This window comes from Cetorhinus maximus, chromosome 12 (assembly GCF_964194155.1).
Source record: "Cetorhinus maximus chromosome 12, sCetMax3.hap1.1, whole genome shotgun sequence".
NCBI classification, from domain to species: Eukaryota; Metazoa; Chordata; class Chondrichthyes; order Lamniformes; family Cetorhinidae; genus Cetorhinus; species Cetorhinus maximus.
Window position 1 is genome coordinate 90,403,801 of NC_135890.1, and position 17,730 is coordinate 90,421,530.

A 17,730-nucleotide genomic window follows, 5' to 3' on the forward strand; every position below is an offset into this window, starting at 1 on the left:
AAGTGTAGTGCATTCACTATAAAACACCTTATTAGATTTATTTAAGTCTCAACAGCATATGAACCATGATGAAATGGAGGCAGAAAAAGAGGCATATCAAAAGGATTGACTGAAATTTGCAATTACTTTATTCAGAGGGTTACACATGGTTCCCTGTATATTTGGGTAGTAACTTCCATTATTTACAATGACCAAACCATGAACAGATAAATTGAGAATTATGACCACCACATACATGCAAATTTAAAACAAAATCTATAGCATAAAACATATTTAACCATCCAACATAAGACAGGTTTTACCCAAAGTTTTGAAGTTTATCAAATATATAATAGCGCTCGTGATCGGTTCCCTGACCACCAGTTCAATCCCTATTCCTACCAAGTGTTCATAAAAAGAGTGTACTGTAAAGAGAGTGTAAAAGCTGGAATTTTGTGAAGGTGGGAATTCTTTGGCAAGATCTCAACTTAAAATTTAGTTTTACATTTTGACTTTAAATGAAAACTTTAAAAATTATAAAAGAAACTGCAAGCAAGCTAACAGAAGCTGCCTGTCAATGACAATTAAATGTCAATGAACTGTAAGTGATTACCTGAATGATACTAACTACTGTGAGCAGGAAGCAGAGTAAGCACTTGTCGCTTGGGCATGGCACAAAAAGGTTCAATAGTAAACAGTATCTACTGATGCAGAGTGGTTGCAAAAGAAGCGCTGTGTAAAGAGAATGTAAAAGTTGGTATTTGGTGAAAGTGGGAATTTAGTGCAGAAAATGTTGCATTTTGCCTCCCAAACTTAAAGTGGTTTGTGTAAACTTGAGACAGTAAGTATATAAAATTCTTGTCTAGTGTTTTAGCGCTTAGTGTAAGTCACCGTGTAGAGAAAAAGAAAGAACTTACAACAAACCAAAATGTAGATCTGAATAATATAGACTAAGATATGACAGAGCAGGCTGTGTGTCTGGACTGCAGTATGTGGGTCTTGGCAGACATGTCCCAAATGAACGCATTTGTAGTAGAAGTCTCTGTCTTGAATCTCTCTGGCTCAAGAGTCATTAAGCTAGGGTGCAAGTGGGAGACACTTTGACACATAAGGTAAGGGGAGCAGCAACTAGATAGTTTGCTCCAAACTTTGGACACATCTTGTAAAGAGGTGCAGGTTCAGAGTGGGGTTACTGTGACCAATAGTGTGCACAATAAAGGGAGCCCAAATGAGATAGAGAACAAGGACCTGCAGAAACTGATCCTATTCAACGTGTATAATGTACTTGCAACCTGTGAAGATAAAGATAAAGACTGTCATAGGGATAGCCAAAATATAGACCAGGCTTGTCCAAGGCTCAGCCCATGGGCCGGATGCGGACCACCCGAGGCACTTTCATCCGGCCTGCCTCATCGTTGGAGTTAACTGACCGAGACTTCCCGGACAGAATTTTGAAAAATACTCAAGAGTTTGCTCATCTAATCACAGGCTGGTTCCACCCTACATTGGCTGCTGGTTGCCTGCTGATAGGCAGCCACTGGTGAGCCTATGTAGGGTGGAACCAGCCTGTGATTGGACGAGTGTCACATCATCAATTGCTGGGTAAGTTTTTAATATCTCTGTTTCTGGCCGGGGAGTTCAGAGCCACAGGTAAGTTCACCAGGCAGCGGGTGTGCTCAGAGCTTTCGGTGGGGGGTGGGGGTGGGGGTGGGGGTGGGGGGGGGGGGGGGGGGGGGGCAGTGGCAACCGGAGCTGGCAGCCTGGGCGATCTTGGGCCCCGCATCAACCCTGACCTCTGGAGCCCCATAACTTGCGAGGCCTCGGATGGCCTCAATTTCGAACGAGGTGGGGGGAGGTTAATGATGATGGACCTGACCTCGGGCAGCCTCAATTTTCATTTTCACTGGCAAAGGGGTGCTTGGTAATGACAGCCCTGACCTCGGCCTCCAGAGGCCCAGACCTCATAAGGCCTAGGGTGGCCTCAATTTTTATTCTCACCACCAGGGGGTGCTCAGCGATGGCAGCTCATGGGGTGGGGTGGGGGGGGATGCTCAGGGCTCAGGACAGTGGATGCTAGGGGCTGGGGGTAGTTGAATGCTCAGAGCTGGTGGGTGGGGAGGATTCTGGACACTTGGAGCTGGTGGGCTAGGGGAGGGGGTGCCCGGAGCTGGTTGGCTGGATTGCCTGGAGCTGGCGGGCTGGAGGGTGTGGGGGTTGTGGTTGGATGCTCGGAGCTGATGGGCTGGGGGGGGGGTGCGGGGAGAGAGAGATGGTGCTTGGTGCTGGCAGGTTCGGGGAGGTGAGTGCTTGGGTGTGACTGAAGGAGTGGTATGGGAAAGAGAGGTTCCATTTCATGGGACACTGGAACCAGTTTTGGGATAGGGAGAAACTGTACCATTGGGACAGGCTCCAACTGAACCAGGGCCCTCGCAGTAAAAGATAAATAGGACAGTTAGAAGGACTGTAAACAATCCACTGGTTGGGAAAGTTTAGGATTAGAGGACATAGGCTAAAAATTTGACCCAGACTTTTAAGGAATAGAATTTGCAAACACTTTTACACACAAAAGGATGGTAGAAGTTGGAACTTTCTTCCCCTAGTGATATTAGATCAATGTTAATTTTAAATCCAAGATTGGTAGATTTTTGCTAAACAAAGGTATTCAGGAATATGGGGCAAAGGTGAGTATAAGGAGCTAAGTTGCAGATCAGTCATGATCTCAATGAATGACGAAACAGGTTTGAAGGGCTAATTGGTCTACTCTTGTTCCCATGTTCCCTGGGTTCGATCTTTGGTTGAAACAGTCTGTTCAAGACCTATTGGATCCTGAACTGAGCATCCAGCCCCACAGTCTATCTATCATAAAGACTGTCTCCTTTCAACTCCATAACACTGCCCATCTCTGCCACTGCATATGCCAAATCTGTCGCTAAATCCCTCACCCATGCCTTTGTTAACTCCAACCTTGCCTATTCAAATTCTCTCCTAACTAGCTTCCCATTTTCCACCCTACACAAACTTGAAATAATCTAAAACTGTATCCTAACTTGAACGAAGTCCCATTCACCATCACCAGTACATGTTGATTTACACTGGCTCGACTGCCAGTCCATTTTGTTAGTTTCATCCTTGTGTTCAAATTCCTCCATGGCCTTGCCTTTCCTATCGTTTGTTATTTCATCGAGCTCAGCGACTATCTGAGAAATCTGCATTATTTCAACACTGGCTTTTTGGGCATCCTTCACTTTCTTTGCCTCACCATTGGTGGTCCTTTCTTAACCTGTCAAGGTCCTAACCTCTGAAGTTTCCTCCTTAAATGTATCTGCTTCTCTCCACGTATTGAAGACATTTCTCAGAAGCGGCCTCTTTGACCAAGCTTTGTCACCCATTCTAATAATGCCTGTCTAATATTTAATGTAATTTTTATCTGATAATGCTCCCATGAAGCACTTTGGGATGTTTAAATACATTAAATGTGCTTTATAAATGTTGTTCTGTGCTCAGGCTATCATATCATAAATTAATTACTGTAATTCTTAATCAACAGTCAGAGAAAGTCATCTTTGTAATATCAAACAATAGATGTGAAAATACACTTTTCATTTTTCAATACAACACTAATTTTCTAGAAAGGGTATTAGAATATGCCTGACCGTCCATTCAGACATAAGGAGTTACGAGTAAATTGAGTCTGTTCTTAGTTGGGTTCGTGGATTGAGTGCCCTATTGTCCAAAGTACTCTCTTAGATGTCGGGTGAGCAGATATGATCAGCTCATCATGCAGAAGGCACACATGCAGCAGCCAACCAGAACGATACTGAAAGAATCCAGAGTCTCTTCAGCTCTAACTGATTCACATTAGGAAGAAAAGAAGAACCACAATGGATAAGAAAGAATTACTGAGTTCAAATTAGAAGCAAACACTTATTTATTCTTGTGAATATAAAGAGTAATTTCTGGTGGGGCAGGGAGTTTCTCTCGTCGGAATTGAAAATATTTGAAATTGAAATAGTTTAAAGTTAATCCACTTTTCCTCATGTTTCTTTTAATCACACAATATCTGTCACTACCTTGTTTCAAGTATTTTGCTGTGTAAAAGGATGTGGTATGGCAGTGGCCTGAAATCAAGGCCTGGGTTTTCCTAGGGTAGTGGAATCTCCGAGCACCTTAAAAGAAATGGTAGGCAGGACCCGAATGTGGAAATCCCACCCCCATTTTCGACAGATCCCAGTTTCATCAGTAGGGGAAAGGGGTAGGATGTGATTTGCACATGAGGGAAACCCAAACTCGGCAAGGCCATCAGAACTCAATGCTGAGTTCAGACAGACCCACTTTCGCTGTAGCAAGGGCCTTAACCTGCGGTTTGGAAGTCACAAATTTTTAAGAGGACAGCTCTTGAAGGATGACTAAGGTCTGTAGAACTGTCATGATGTTAAGTTATTTACAAATTTAAAAAACAGGCCACCTGTGTCAGCAAGAGTTGAAAAAACTGTTCTAGCAGTTACAACAGCTGTTTGTTGACGTTTTCCCAAGGGCTATTGTTATGTCATTACGAATGCTTCGCTGCTTTCCACAAGCTATAAATTATCTCAGCTGGGGGCAGGGGTCCTAAGTTCACAGCTTGACAGTTTAAAGTCGTGATGAAAGGATTAGTTATCTTTGATATGGGGTTATGAATAGAAGTTTGTTCTCATAAGAGTTTAAGCATTTGAAGAGATTTAAAAGATTTGAATGGGTTTTCATGAATGGGAGTTTGTTTTAATATAGTGAAGGTTGTAAGAGATATTTATACTTTTATTTTATTTCTTCTCAACATGGCTCCTGAGGTCTGCCCATGGTGGATACTGGGTGAGTTGTCTTTGAGGGTGCGTATCCGTGCCAAGGGTGGTGGGTGGGTTGGCATGAATTGACATGGCAGCTATAAGAGGCCAAGGGGGTGGGTGGGGGGGCAATGGGTTGGCATTAAATCAGCATGGGAGCATGAAAGTGGTATGGGGAATGGGTGGTAGGGTGATGGGGTGTGAGGGATGAGGGCTAAAGGGTGTAAAATTTAACAAAACAATTGGGGCAAAGAGAACCCAGGTGGGCCTTTTAAACAGCCTGCCTAGGCATTGGGCAACCTCTGTGGCTGTTTCCGATCCACTTCTGAGAGCGCCGGGCCCCAACTCTGTCCTATACCCGCCTCCCCAGAATGAAAATCGCTCAATCAGCTAGGGAAGAAATGGGGATAGAAAGAGAGGAAGATTGAAGGGAGAACATAGTAGGAAAAGGGATTGGAATGAAAATGTCTATGATATTAGTAAACATATATAGGTGTCTGTGAGGTGCTTTTTATGGCATGTAATGGTACACTAGGCATGTCTATTAATAATCTTATAATGTACCATTGTCTTCTTCCCACAATTTCTTTCAGCTGATTGAGGTTAGCCTGCAGCTGTTTTGACCTCACCCATGTACTACTAAGTAACAACATTGTAATCAATACAATTTACAACATCATGTCCTTGCTTATAAGATATCAAGCATTCCTTTGGATACAGGATGGGGGAGGGAGAGATGTTAGTTAAATGTTTGTCACCCTTCACAGCATGCATATTAGCTTTCACTTATGTAAAGGATATTCAGTTGTCCCATCAGCAAAGCTAACCAAATGATGACAGTTCTGGTTAGCCACACCGTAAAAATATTATTCAGTATACTGCAGCAGATTCAAATATTTTTTGTTTAGGCATTTAGTACAGGAAACATTTTTTGCCCTCAAGCTTTTGAGCTTCATCGGGTAGAATTATTATAAAATCAGGGAGATCCTATAACATGGGCTTTAGATTACAATGCCTGAATCACAATTTTTAGTACTCAAGTGGTACAGTCAATTCACTGTTCTCCTCTACATTGGAGAGACTAAACGCAGACTGGGTGACCGCTTTGCGGAACACCTTCGGTCTGTCCGCAAGCATGACCCAGATCTTCCAGTCGCTTGCCATTTCGACACACCACCCTGCTCTCATGCCCACATGTCCGTCCTTGGCCTGCTGCAATGTTCCAGTGAAGCTCAACGCAAACTGGAGGAACAACACATCATCTTCTGATTAGGCACTTTACAGCCTTCCGGACTTAACATTGAGTTCAACTTCAGATCATGAACTCTCTCCTTCATCCTCACCCCCTTTTTTCTAATAATTATTATATATTTTTTATATGTATTTTTTTCTTTTCCCACCTATTTCTATTATTATTTTAAAAATGTATTTCCATCCATTGTTTTATCTCCACCTTTTAGCCTATTTCGATCCCTTCCCCACACCCCACCCCCACTAGGGCCATCTGTCACTTGTTCATCCTGCTTTCTACCCTTAATGTCACCATTAGCACATCCTTTAGTTAATATCACCACCGTCAACATCCCTTTGACCTTTTGTTTATGACATCTTTGGCAATCTCCCCTTTGCCTCCACCTATCACTGGCCCTCTATCCAGCTCCACCTGTCCCAACCCCCTTAAACAGCTTATATTTCACCACATTTATATTTCTCTTTAGTTCTGATGAAGAGTCATACAGAAACATTAACTCTGTCTTCCTCTCCACAGATGCTGTCAGGCCTGCTGAGTTTTTCCAGCAATTTTTGTTTTTGTTTCAGATTTCCAGCATCTGCAGTATTTTGCTTTTAATTCACTGTTCTGTATGCATTTACATAAAAAAGTTACCCCTGCAGAATAGGAAATAAAAGATGCAGCTCATAAATGGGCAGAGGAAAAACAAAAAGAATTAGAAGTTCCAGTCATAGATGTTAGAAATTGCAACAGCTGGTGGTCAAAATGGAAACAGAAGAACATTGCAGAAACAAAAGAAAATCCTGACAGAAATAGACACCACTAAAATAGGAGGTATGGTAAATAATTCTGATCGCCAAATAAGCTGCTAGGGGATATTGGCAAGATGAAATAGAAGGCGGAGGATGAAATCCATTGTCAGTAAATCTGAGATGGTAATTTTGTTTTTAAAAATTTGAATGGGATAAAGCTAAGTGATGTGGAAGAGCAGAGAGATTTAGGGGCTCTGGTTCACCAGAGATTAAAAGCTACACATCAAGTTGAGAAGGCCATAAAAAATATGCTAAAAGAATACTTGGTTTATGGCAGGAACTTTAGATTATAAAAGTGTTATGGTGAATCTATACAACACCACATAGGATTACTTTGTGTGGTTTCATACTTTATGATATAGTAAGCATGTTGAGGCAATATAGAAAGTACAGCGCAGATTCACTAGGTTGCTGCCTAATGTGATGCAATATAAATATGGAACAAAACAACTTGAAAAACTAGGGCTGCTTTTGTTGGAACAAAGGTAATTAAAAGTTGATTCGATAGAGGCATCTTATATAATGAAAGAGTGGGCCTGAATAGAAACACACTTTATCCAGGGGTTGAGGGATCTAGATATAAGATTTTGAGCAGAGAACAAAATAAACTATTTCACACAAAAGTTTGTGAGGCAGTGGAATGCAGTACCAGAGTTATTGATAGAGGTTGAAACTATGTCAATATTTAAGAATAGATAATTGAAAGAAAGGAGAATAAGCCTGCATACCAACATGGGCTGGTTGGATTGAATGGTCTGTTTCTGTGGGGTGTATAATTTCTTTGCAAATGCTATGTAAATTGCAGTATCTAAGTGTTCCAGGCATATGATCTAGCCTGCAAACTTCAGAGACAGAATGATGAAAAGTTTGCTACAGGGTTTTTTTTGGGAGTACAAAGGAAATTGAACAAAATGGTTCAAGAAGGCAGCTCACCACCACCTCCTCAACAGCAATTAGGGATGGACAATAAATGCTGGCCTAGCCAGTGGTGCCCACATCCCATGAATGAATATAAAAAACATTAAAAGCATAGTGCATGTCATGATTACAGACTGAAACAAATGTTTTGGATAACATAAGATTGCTTCCTACAAAACAGTTTTCTTGAAAAAAATTTTGCAGTAGTGATTCATCATAAATCCAAAGAAGGGCCTAGATTAGTACATGTCATACACTTAATTAACCAGCTTAACTAGAACAATGACATTGATAAATTACTCCCAAACATGTGTTTTGAAATAAAATTCCGACTCCAGTTATTTTTCCTAGATATAATTAATCAACTCTAGATCTCTGGATTACCTTTTTGTTTTACATTTTGAGTCAACTGGTAGGAGGGTTTAAGATGTGGACTAAGAAGGAGAATTGTTACTGACCATTATCATATGCCTCTAAATAGAATTCCAGAGCTTAGGGCCTCGGCAGCTGAAGGCATGTCCAGTCCTGCCCATCCAGTGCTGGATATCCGACAAGCAGTCTGAAAATTTAGACACTAGGGAGGAGTTGAAAGAGGCAGTGGTAAGGTAGAGCCGGGGGTCATCAGCGTAAATGTGAAAACTAAATGGCTAGACATTGGGAGGAGGTTAACCACATGCAATTTGTGCGTTGCTGAACAAGACCTGTATTTTATAGAGCCGAAGAAAAGATTTAACGATCATGTTAGTAAATAAAAAAGTGCAATAAGTACAATAAAACACTATTTAAATGGTCAAATGGAATAGTCAATAGCAGTAGAGCTTGGTGAGGTTTGTAGGGGGCTTGGTGAGAATGGTGCATTTGCTTCCCATGGCATCTTGGTACCGAGCCATGACAGAGTTGTGACTGTGCACTGCACCCACTTCCCTGGTGCATTGATACAAACAGATTCACTACCACATGTAAGATCAAGTATGTCTTTTTGGAGAATGTGGTAAAAGACATCTTGGTTGCAGGTCATAAATATGGATGCCTGTAGTTCTCTTTAAAGTCTACTGAGTACAAAATTACAGAGTACAGTCTCCTTGTTGTTGCTATGATATTTTGTGTTTACAAGTTGTTGTTTTTGTCTCTGTATTTATATCAATTTTAATGTAATAAAATGTCCCAAGATGCTTCACAGAAGTGGCATAAAGCAAAATTTGACTGAGCCCAAATGAGGAAATATTAGAGCAGATGGCAAAAAGCTTGGTCAAAGAGTAGGTTTTAAGCAGCATCTTAAAGGAAGAAAGGGAACTAGAGGGGAAGAGAAATTTAGAGCAGGAATTCCAGAGCTTAGGGCCTTGGCAGCTGAAGGCATGTCCAGTCCTGCTCATCCAGTGCTGGATGTCCAACAAGCAGTCTGACAATTTAGACGCTAGGGAGAAGTCGAAAGAGGCAGTGGTAAGGTAGAGCCGGAGGTCATCAGCATAAATGTGAAAACTAACTGTTTTCAGATGATATTGTCGTGGAGCAATATATAAATGAGAAATGGAAGGGGGCCAAAGATAGCTCCTTGGGATCATGAGAGGTAACAGAGGTAGAGAAACCACTGCAGGTGGTAATTTGGCTTCAATTAGATAGGTAATAGTGGAGTCAGGTGAGTAAAGTCCTATCCATCTAGACAAAGGTAGCAAGGCATTGGAGGTGAATGATGTGGTCAATTGTGTTAAGAAAGCTCGATAAGGATAAGGAGAGATCATTTACATTTGTCACATTCACATGATTTTGAAACAAGCTATTTCAGTACTGTGGCACTGAAGGAAACATGATTGTAAGGGTTCAAACATGGAGTTCTGGGAAAGACGGGCGCAGATTTGGGAAGTCACAACATGTTCAAGGAATCGTGTTTTTCCATGTGTAGTTTTGAAAATTATATTTCTTCTGTAAAGAAAATTACTGATTAAATCGATTGACAATATATTTACTGAAATTACAGTTTGCTGTTAGTGAAGTTTGAAAAGTACTATACAGGTCTGTCCATAAGCACTGTTCTGAAATGCACTGATAATTCCCAAATTGTTGTAACTGAAACAAGTCCATGAACTGATGACAAGAAAATTGTGCCATAGCTTCACATTAATGTCAACAGACTAGCAAATATTATGATTATACCATTACCATAAAATGCTAAAATGTTAATACCCTTACCAAAGAAACTATTTACTTAAGCCATTTCCATGTCTCTGCTCCATCAGAGTTTCAAGATGGTGGACCTGACAATCTGTAGCCCTGCATTCCCACCCACCTGAATTATTTATCCCTGATTTTCTAGGAAAGATATTCGCAATTGCTTCTGTAACAGTACCTGACTGAGACGTGGAATAGAGGAAGGCAGGACCCAAATGGATTGAGGGTACATTAGCACCACTGAAATGTAAAAAAAAAACTAAATGCTTCTTTTAAAAATATAAATTCTTTTCTTTAAACTATTCTTGTTGCGGATGGATTTAGAAAGACTTTTTGTAACTACAGTTGGGGATAGCAGTACAGAAGGGTGAAACACAATTTCACCTCGCACATTGAGAAGTCATTTTAACAGTAGGCAGGAACAGCATTTGGGGGCCCGAAGCAGGTGATGGAACCTGAAATTGAAACATAGTGAATCTGGGACGATTTTAACTGCTAGGCCTCATTTACAAGCAGCTTGTTGGCATCCAACCAGAATGTGGCCAATACCACTAACTGGCTAATGAGCAGGAATGGGATCTCAGGCAGCCCGAAACCATTGCCAGCGACCTGCAGGAACAGTTGCTAACACTAAAATGCTAACGCTAAAGTAGGTTGACTGAGGGAGTTGGCAGATGATTGTGGGATTCACAGGATTTCCGGCACACAAGGCATCTTAAAAAACATGTAAAGAAACTTTCATCTTCCAGCATTCGATCCAGCTCTCGGCAGGTTTGGCCTGGCATGGAAACCACCACTGCTCCTAAGCTTATGACTCAGGTTAATTTTGCATTAAGCCTCAATGATGTCATCTGAGTTCAATTTGCATATTTAAAGAGGGACATTGCTGACTTTGGATGGATGCCCTTGCTGCTTGCAATTTAAAATAGCAGTTGTCAGATCAGGCTGGGAAACCAGTGGGTAAATCCATGCTTTACTGACCCTGACAGTTTCTGCTGTCAGGGGTTAAGATGCACCTCACAAGAGTCGGCATGAAGCTAGTAAGGCATAACATAGCTAGGTGTTCGCTACTTCAAAAATGTCCCCGAAGCCAATTTCAGGAGGGAATTTCTCCCATTTCTCAAGCTGCCATTGTACAATCCCCAAATGAGATTTTAGTTCTGATGCATCATACTCGTGACCATAACCTATCTTTTTCTTTTCAATGTTAATTGAAATGCCCGCATTTCCAATATTTTCTTATTTAACAATGCTCCTTTTTAAAAAAATCTCTGTAAATTCAGTGGTAATTTGTGTTCAGTTTTCTGCAAAGGCTAATGCCCAGCAGAACCGTGTCAAGGTTGACTGAAAGGATACCATACTAATCCAATACAGTTCTAAATCAGAATTTCTTACTTCATATTTAAAAAGATTGAATCCCCTAACCCAATCAATTCAATCTCTTGTCCTTAGACTAACACCCAAGCACAAGGATTGTATTCTTAAATTATCTTTCCCCAGGTCAATTCCTGTCCTCCCCACTACTAAAGAAACTGAACATTATTGTTTCACAGTCAACAGGTGCCTCTAGCCCATGGCTGAAGACATGAGTCTAATCGTGGAGGATGAAGATATGGCAGAGATATTGGCACAGAATTTGCTGCCAAAATAGCAGCATGTTTAAGGTACATGCTGTTATTAATACGTAAATTGTCCAGCAACTTGTGGTCATGAAGAGATAATCCATAAACTGTGAATCATCACAAGTTTCTGAACTGCATTACCAGTTGTCAGATCAGGCAACTTGACAAAACAAGGCAACTTGACCAAAATTGCTGTATTTCCACATTAATTGCCAACTGAATTTGCTGCAGGGTTGTGTTAGGATGGTAATTAACAATACAAATAGTCTTTTTAAATGACAAAATTTATGTTCCTGCATTGGAACCGCTCCAGTGCTGAAAGGGAACAAGTGAAACTGTGGAGTCTCAATCTTGCAGACATAGGTCGAGTATCATTTATCCAAAACCCTTGGGGCTGATTGCTTATTGGTATTCAGATATTTTTGGTTTTCAGATCTACTGTATGTAGGGGCATACTGACATTACAATAGTCTAAGCCTAGGTTAGCTATAGTCTACAAATACTAGGTTGTTTCTCCATTTGCTAATTCTCACACAACCTACTTTTTACCTGTTAACACTTATTACACCTGCATAGCTGTTCAAGAAAAACACTCAGTTTTTGGATGTATGGATAAAGGATACTCGACCTGTAGTGAATTGTTCCTAAAGATTTTTACAAGTTTAATTTCAATTTATTTTCTTTTTATCTTACTTTTCCTTTCTGGCTCTTTTCAGGGGAGTCAATGGCGTAGTGGCATTGTCGCTGGACTAGTGATCCAGAGACCCAGGGTAATGCTCTGGGGACCTGGGTTTGAATCCCGCCACAGCAGATGGTGGAATTTGAATTCAATAAAAATCTGGAATTAAAGGTCTAATGATGATCGTGAAACCATTGTCGATTGTTGTAAAAACCCATCTGGTTCACTAATGTCCTTTAGGGAAGGAAATCTGAGATCCTTACCTGGTCTGGCCTACGTGTGTCTCCAGACCCACAGCAATTGGTTAACTCTTAAATGCCCTTTGAAATGGCCTAGCAAGCTACTCCGTTGTAACAAACCGCTACAAAAGTCACAAAAAAAGGAATGAAGCTGGACAGACCACCTAGCATCGACCTAGGCACCGGAAACAAAAACGACAATCTCAGCCCCGTCGACCCTGCAAAAGTCCTCCTTATTAATACCTGAGGGCTTGTGCAAAAGAGAGCTGTCTCACAGACTAGTCAAGCAACAGCCTGACATAGTCATCTTTGCGGAATCATACCTTACAGATAATGTCCCAGACATCACCATCACCATCCCTGGGTATGTCCTGTACCACCAGCAGGACAGACCCAGCAGAGGTGGCGGCACAGTGGCATACAATCTGGAGGGAGTTGCCCTGGGAGTCCTCAACATTGACTCCGGACCCTGTGAAGTCTCATGGCATCAGGTCAAACATGGGCAAGGAAACCTCCTGCTGGTTACCATGTACCGCCCTCCCTCAGCTGATGAATCAGTGCTCCTCCATATTGAACACCACTTGGAGGAAGCACTAAGGGTGGCAAGGGTGCAGAATGTACTCTGGATGGGGGACTTCAATGTCCACCACCAAGAGTGGCTCAGCAGCACCACTACTGACCAAGCTGGCCGAGTCCTAAACGACAGAGCTGTTGACTGGGTCTGTGGCAGGTAGAGGGGGAACCAACAAGAGGGAAAAACATACTTGACCTCATCCTCACCAACCTACCTGCCGCAGATGCATCTCTCCATGACAGTATTGGTAGGAGTGACCACCGCACAGTCATTGTGGACATAAAGTCCCTGCTTCACACTGAGGATACCCTCCATTGTGTTGTGTGGCACTGCCACCATGCTAAATGGGATAGATTTCGAACAGATCTAGCAACTTACAACTGAGCCTCTACGAGGCGCTGTGGGCCATCAGCAGCAGAACTGTGCTTGAACACAATCTGTAACCTCATGGCCCGGCATATCCCCCACTCTGCCAATACCATCAAGCCAGACGATCAACCCTGGTTCAATGAAGAGTGCAGGAGGCCATGCCAGGAGCAGGAACAGGCATACCTAAAAATGAGTTGTCAATCTGGTGAAGCTATAACACAGACTACTTGCATGCCAAACAGCATAAGCAGCAAGTGATAGTTGGGTGATCACTTAGCCCTGTCTAACGGATCAGATCTAAGCTCAGCAGTCCTGCCACAACCAGTCATGAATGGTGGTGGACAATTAAACAACTCACTGGAGGACGAGGCTTCACAAATATCCCCATCGTCAACGACGGAGGAGCCCAGCACATCAATGCAAAAATTAAGACTCAAGCATTTGCAACAACCTTCAGCCAGAGATGCCAAGTGGATGATCCATATCGGCCTCCTCCGGTGGTTCCCAGCATCACAGATGCCAGTCTTCAGCCAATTCGATTTACTCCACATGATATCAAGAAACGGATAAAGGCACTGGATAATGCAAAGGCAATGGGCCATGACAATATTCTGGCAATACTACTGCAGACTTGTGCTCCAGAACTTGCTGCGCACCCTAGCCAAGCTGTTCCAGTACAGCTACAACACTGGCACCTACAAATCAATGTGGAAAATTGCCCAGGTATGTCCTGTACACAAAAGGAGGACAAATCCAACCCAGCCAATTCTGCCCCATCAGTCTACTTTCAATCATCAGTAAAGAAATGGAGGGGAGTCATCAACAGTGCTATCAAGCGACACTTGCTTAGCAATAACCTGCTCACTGACGCCCAGTTTGGGTTCCACCACAGCCATTCAGCTCCTGACCTCATTACAGCCTTGGTTCAAACATGGACAAAAGAGCTGAACTTCCAAGGTGAGGTGAGAGTTACTGCCTTTGACATCAAGGCAGCATTTGATAGTGTGACATCAAGGAACCCTAGCAAATCTGGAGTCAATGGGAATCAGGGGGGAACACTCCGCTGGTTGGAGTCATACCTAGCACAAAGGAAGGTGGCTGTGGTTGGTGGAGGTCAGTCATCTCAGCTCCAGGGCACCACTGCAGGAGTTCCTCAGGGTAGTGTCCTTGGCCCAACCATCTTCAGCTGCTTCATCAAAGACCTTCCTTCCATCATAAGGTCAGAAGTGGGGATGTTCGCTGATGATTGCACAATGTTCAGCACCATTCGTGATTCCGCAGATACTGAAGCAGTCTATGTCCAAATACAGCAAGACCTGGACAACATCTAAGCTTGGGCAAGTAACATTCGTGCCACACAAGTGTCAAGCAATGACCATCTCCAACAAGTGAGAATCCAACCATCGCCCCTTGATGTTCAATGGCATTACCATCACTGAATCACCCACTATCAACTTCCTGGGGGTTACCATTGACCAGAAACTGAACTGGACTAGCCATGTAAATACTGTGGCTACAAGAGCAGATAAGAGGCCAGGAATAGCGCGACGAGTAACCCGCCTCCTGATCCCCAAAGCCTCTCCACCATCTACAAGGCACAAGTCAGGAGTGTGATGGAATACTCTCCACTTGCCTGGATGAGTGCAGCTCCCACAACACTCAAGAAGCTTGACAACGTCAAGCACAAAGCAGCCCGCTTGATTGGCACCAAATCCACAAAACATTCACTCCCTCCACCACTGACGCACAGTAGCAGCAGTGTGTACCATCTACAAGGTGCACTGCAGTAATTCACCAAGGATCCTTCGACAGCACCTTCCAAAGCCACAACCATTACCATCTAGAAGGACAAGGGCAGCAGATACATGGGAACACCACCAGCTGCAAGTTCCCCTCCAAGTCACTCACCATCCTGACTTGGAAATATATCGCCGTTCCTTCACTGTTGCTGGGTCAAAATTCTGAAACTCCCTTCCTAACAGCACTGTGGGTGTACCCACACTACATGGACTGCAGCGATTCAAGAAGGTAGCTCACCACCACCTTCTCAAGGGCAATAGGGATGGGCAATAAATGCTGTCCCAGCCAGCGAAGCCCACACATCCCAGGAATGATTAAAAAAAAATCTCTCTTTATTTCTATTTCTGTACTATGGTCCTTTGTGGACTATGGCTAGCTACTTACTCCACGTAACTTTAACTCAAACTATTTTCTTCTTTATTAATGTTGTTTCTTTCTCAATCCTTAAACCTCGTTGCTTAAGGAAATAGACTGTTGGCCCCGTTCACCAATGTCCCAGATGCCATGTTGTCTTTGTCACGCCATTGCCAGCTCACACTTCCAGCAATTGATAACAATTTTTTTTTCAATCTAAAATTACATTCCAAAATCTATTTGTCTCTCCTACATTAAGAATCTTCTCATAACCTACCTCTTTAACCACCCATCCTAATATTTCCTCCTTTGATTTTGGTGCCAATTTTTGTCTAAATATGCTTCTTCAAAGTGCTTGTGATGTTCTTCTACTTTAAAAATATTGTGAAAATGTAAGTTATTGTAATGTAAGCTCAGGAAGCCAAAGACCGGTTACTGGAATGGGCAAACAGCTGGCAGATGCAATGTGGCTAACTGTGAGGCCGAAGGAAAACCAAGGTTGAGGGTACACTTAATTTTAAGACACTGAAGGATGTAGATGAACAGATGAATCTGGGGATAAAATGTATAATTCCTCCTGTGAAGTGCCTTGGGAGGTTTTATTGCATTAAAACTGCAATATAAATACAAGTTGTTGTTGAAAGTTTGAGTGCAGGTAGATAAAGCCATTAAAATGCCCAATAGAATTTTGTGTTTTATAAATAGGAGAAAAGTGCAATGATTAATTTATTAAAAAAACATTGGTTAAGACATAGTTAGAGTCCAAATTTAGGCATCATAGAAAAGATATTAAAGCCACCAAAAGCAGACAGAGTAGATTCATTAGGCTAATGCAGGGATGGCGAAATACAGATGAGGAGAGAACTGAGACACAGGTTATTTCCAGTGAATATCACCAGGAATATAGTTAGAAATAATACAATAGGCCTTTATGCAACAGATGGTTAATGATTGATAGCAACTAGTTTTATATAGGTGAAAGTATAGGGATACTAGATAAGCATTGAAAGAACAATGAGTCACAATAAAACCTGACCCTATCTCTAAATAGGAGGGAAGAGTTGTCCCCTAAAACCTGTCAAATCCCAAAGAAAACAACATAAATCTCTTCAATATGATGTTGAAGCAGCTATTAAATCATAGCAACTGCAGTACACTATTGTCTTCCTTATTAATAAATTCAGTATTGAAGACACTAACAATCTGAAAAACAAGCTGCAAGTTATGATCTGGAATGCACTGCCTGAAAGGATGGTGGAAGCACATTCAATAATGACAACTGGATAAATGCTTGAAGGAGCAAATGTTGCAGTGCAAGGAGAATCGAACTGATTGGATAGTTCTTTCAAAGGGCCAGCAAAGGCAGGATGGACCAAATGGCCTCCTTGTGTACTATATCTCTCTGATGCAAGGTAAGGAATGGTAAAGATTGCTGAGGTTTTTTAAGAGTGTATCATCCCCACACCCTCCTCCCAAACCTGCAATATATGTAATCTCCCCCAGCCCGCTCTGCACCATCAGTTCTGACGAAAGGTCACGGACCTGAAACGTTAACCCTTCCTCCACAGATGCTACCTGAACTGATGTGTGTTTCCAGAACATTCTGTTTTTATTTGCTGTTCGACACTAAGCCCGTTGACCGCCCGTGCGATAAAGCAGAATCCGGTGAGTTTTCGCTGTATTTTGAGAAGATCACACAGACACTACAGGGAGCAGAGAATCGGAGGCAACTTGATGCAATGAAACGGAAAAACAAGATGCAGAAAGGGACAACAGCCACCGGGGGCCAAGAAAGTTGCATCCCTTAAAACTCTGACATTAAAAGTATAACAGATCATAATGCCTACTTTCGTTAGGGATTTCGTCTCTGTCATGGTCGGCGTTGATCCCCGTGTTGTCTTCTGTCAAGATTAAAGGGACATCATCGTCCACGGGGAGTGCCACCGCCATCATCTTGTCCGTCCGCGTACAACAAACTCTCGCTGCCGATCAAGCTAACTTCACGCGGGAGGGGAAGGGGCGGGGCCCTGCCTCACTTCTAGCCGATGATTGGTCCAGACTGACCATCGGCCTGGCAGGCCCGCTCCAATAGGAACGTCAATCAAAGCGCGGCGTCCAACAGGTTGGTTCTAAAGCCCCGCCCCTCTTCCAGCACCAACGTGAGTCC

The 17,730-nt window shown here is 42.5% G+C and overlaps 1 protein-coding gene across 3 annotated transcripts in view; it reads right to left on the reverse strand.

The window, feature by feature from the left end:
- The window catches only part of tpcn1 (two pore segment channel 1), a 129,107-nt gene extending 111,546 nt beyond the window's left edge, over positions 1 to 17,561 (reverse strand). For all 3 annotated transcript variants that reach the window (XM_078554065.1, XM_078554064.1, XM_078554063.1), the window contains exon 1: positions 17,411 to 17,561. In XM_078554065.1, coding sequence (XP_078410191.1) covers positions 17,411 to 17,516 — 106 coding nt within the window. In that variant the 5' untranslated portion in view covers positions 17,517 to 17,561. The remainder of the gene's footprint in view (positions 1 to 17,410) is intronic.
- Between the last annotated feature and the right edge of the window lie 169 nt (positions 17,562 to 17,730).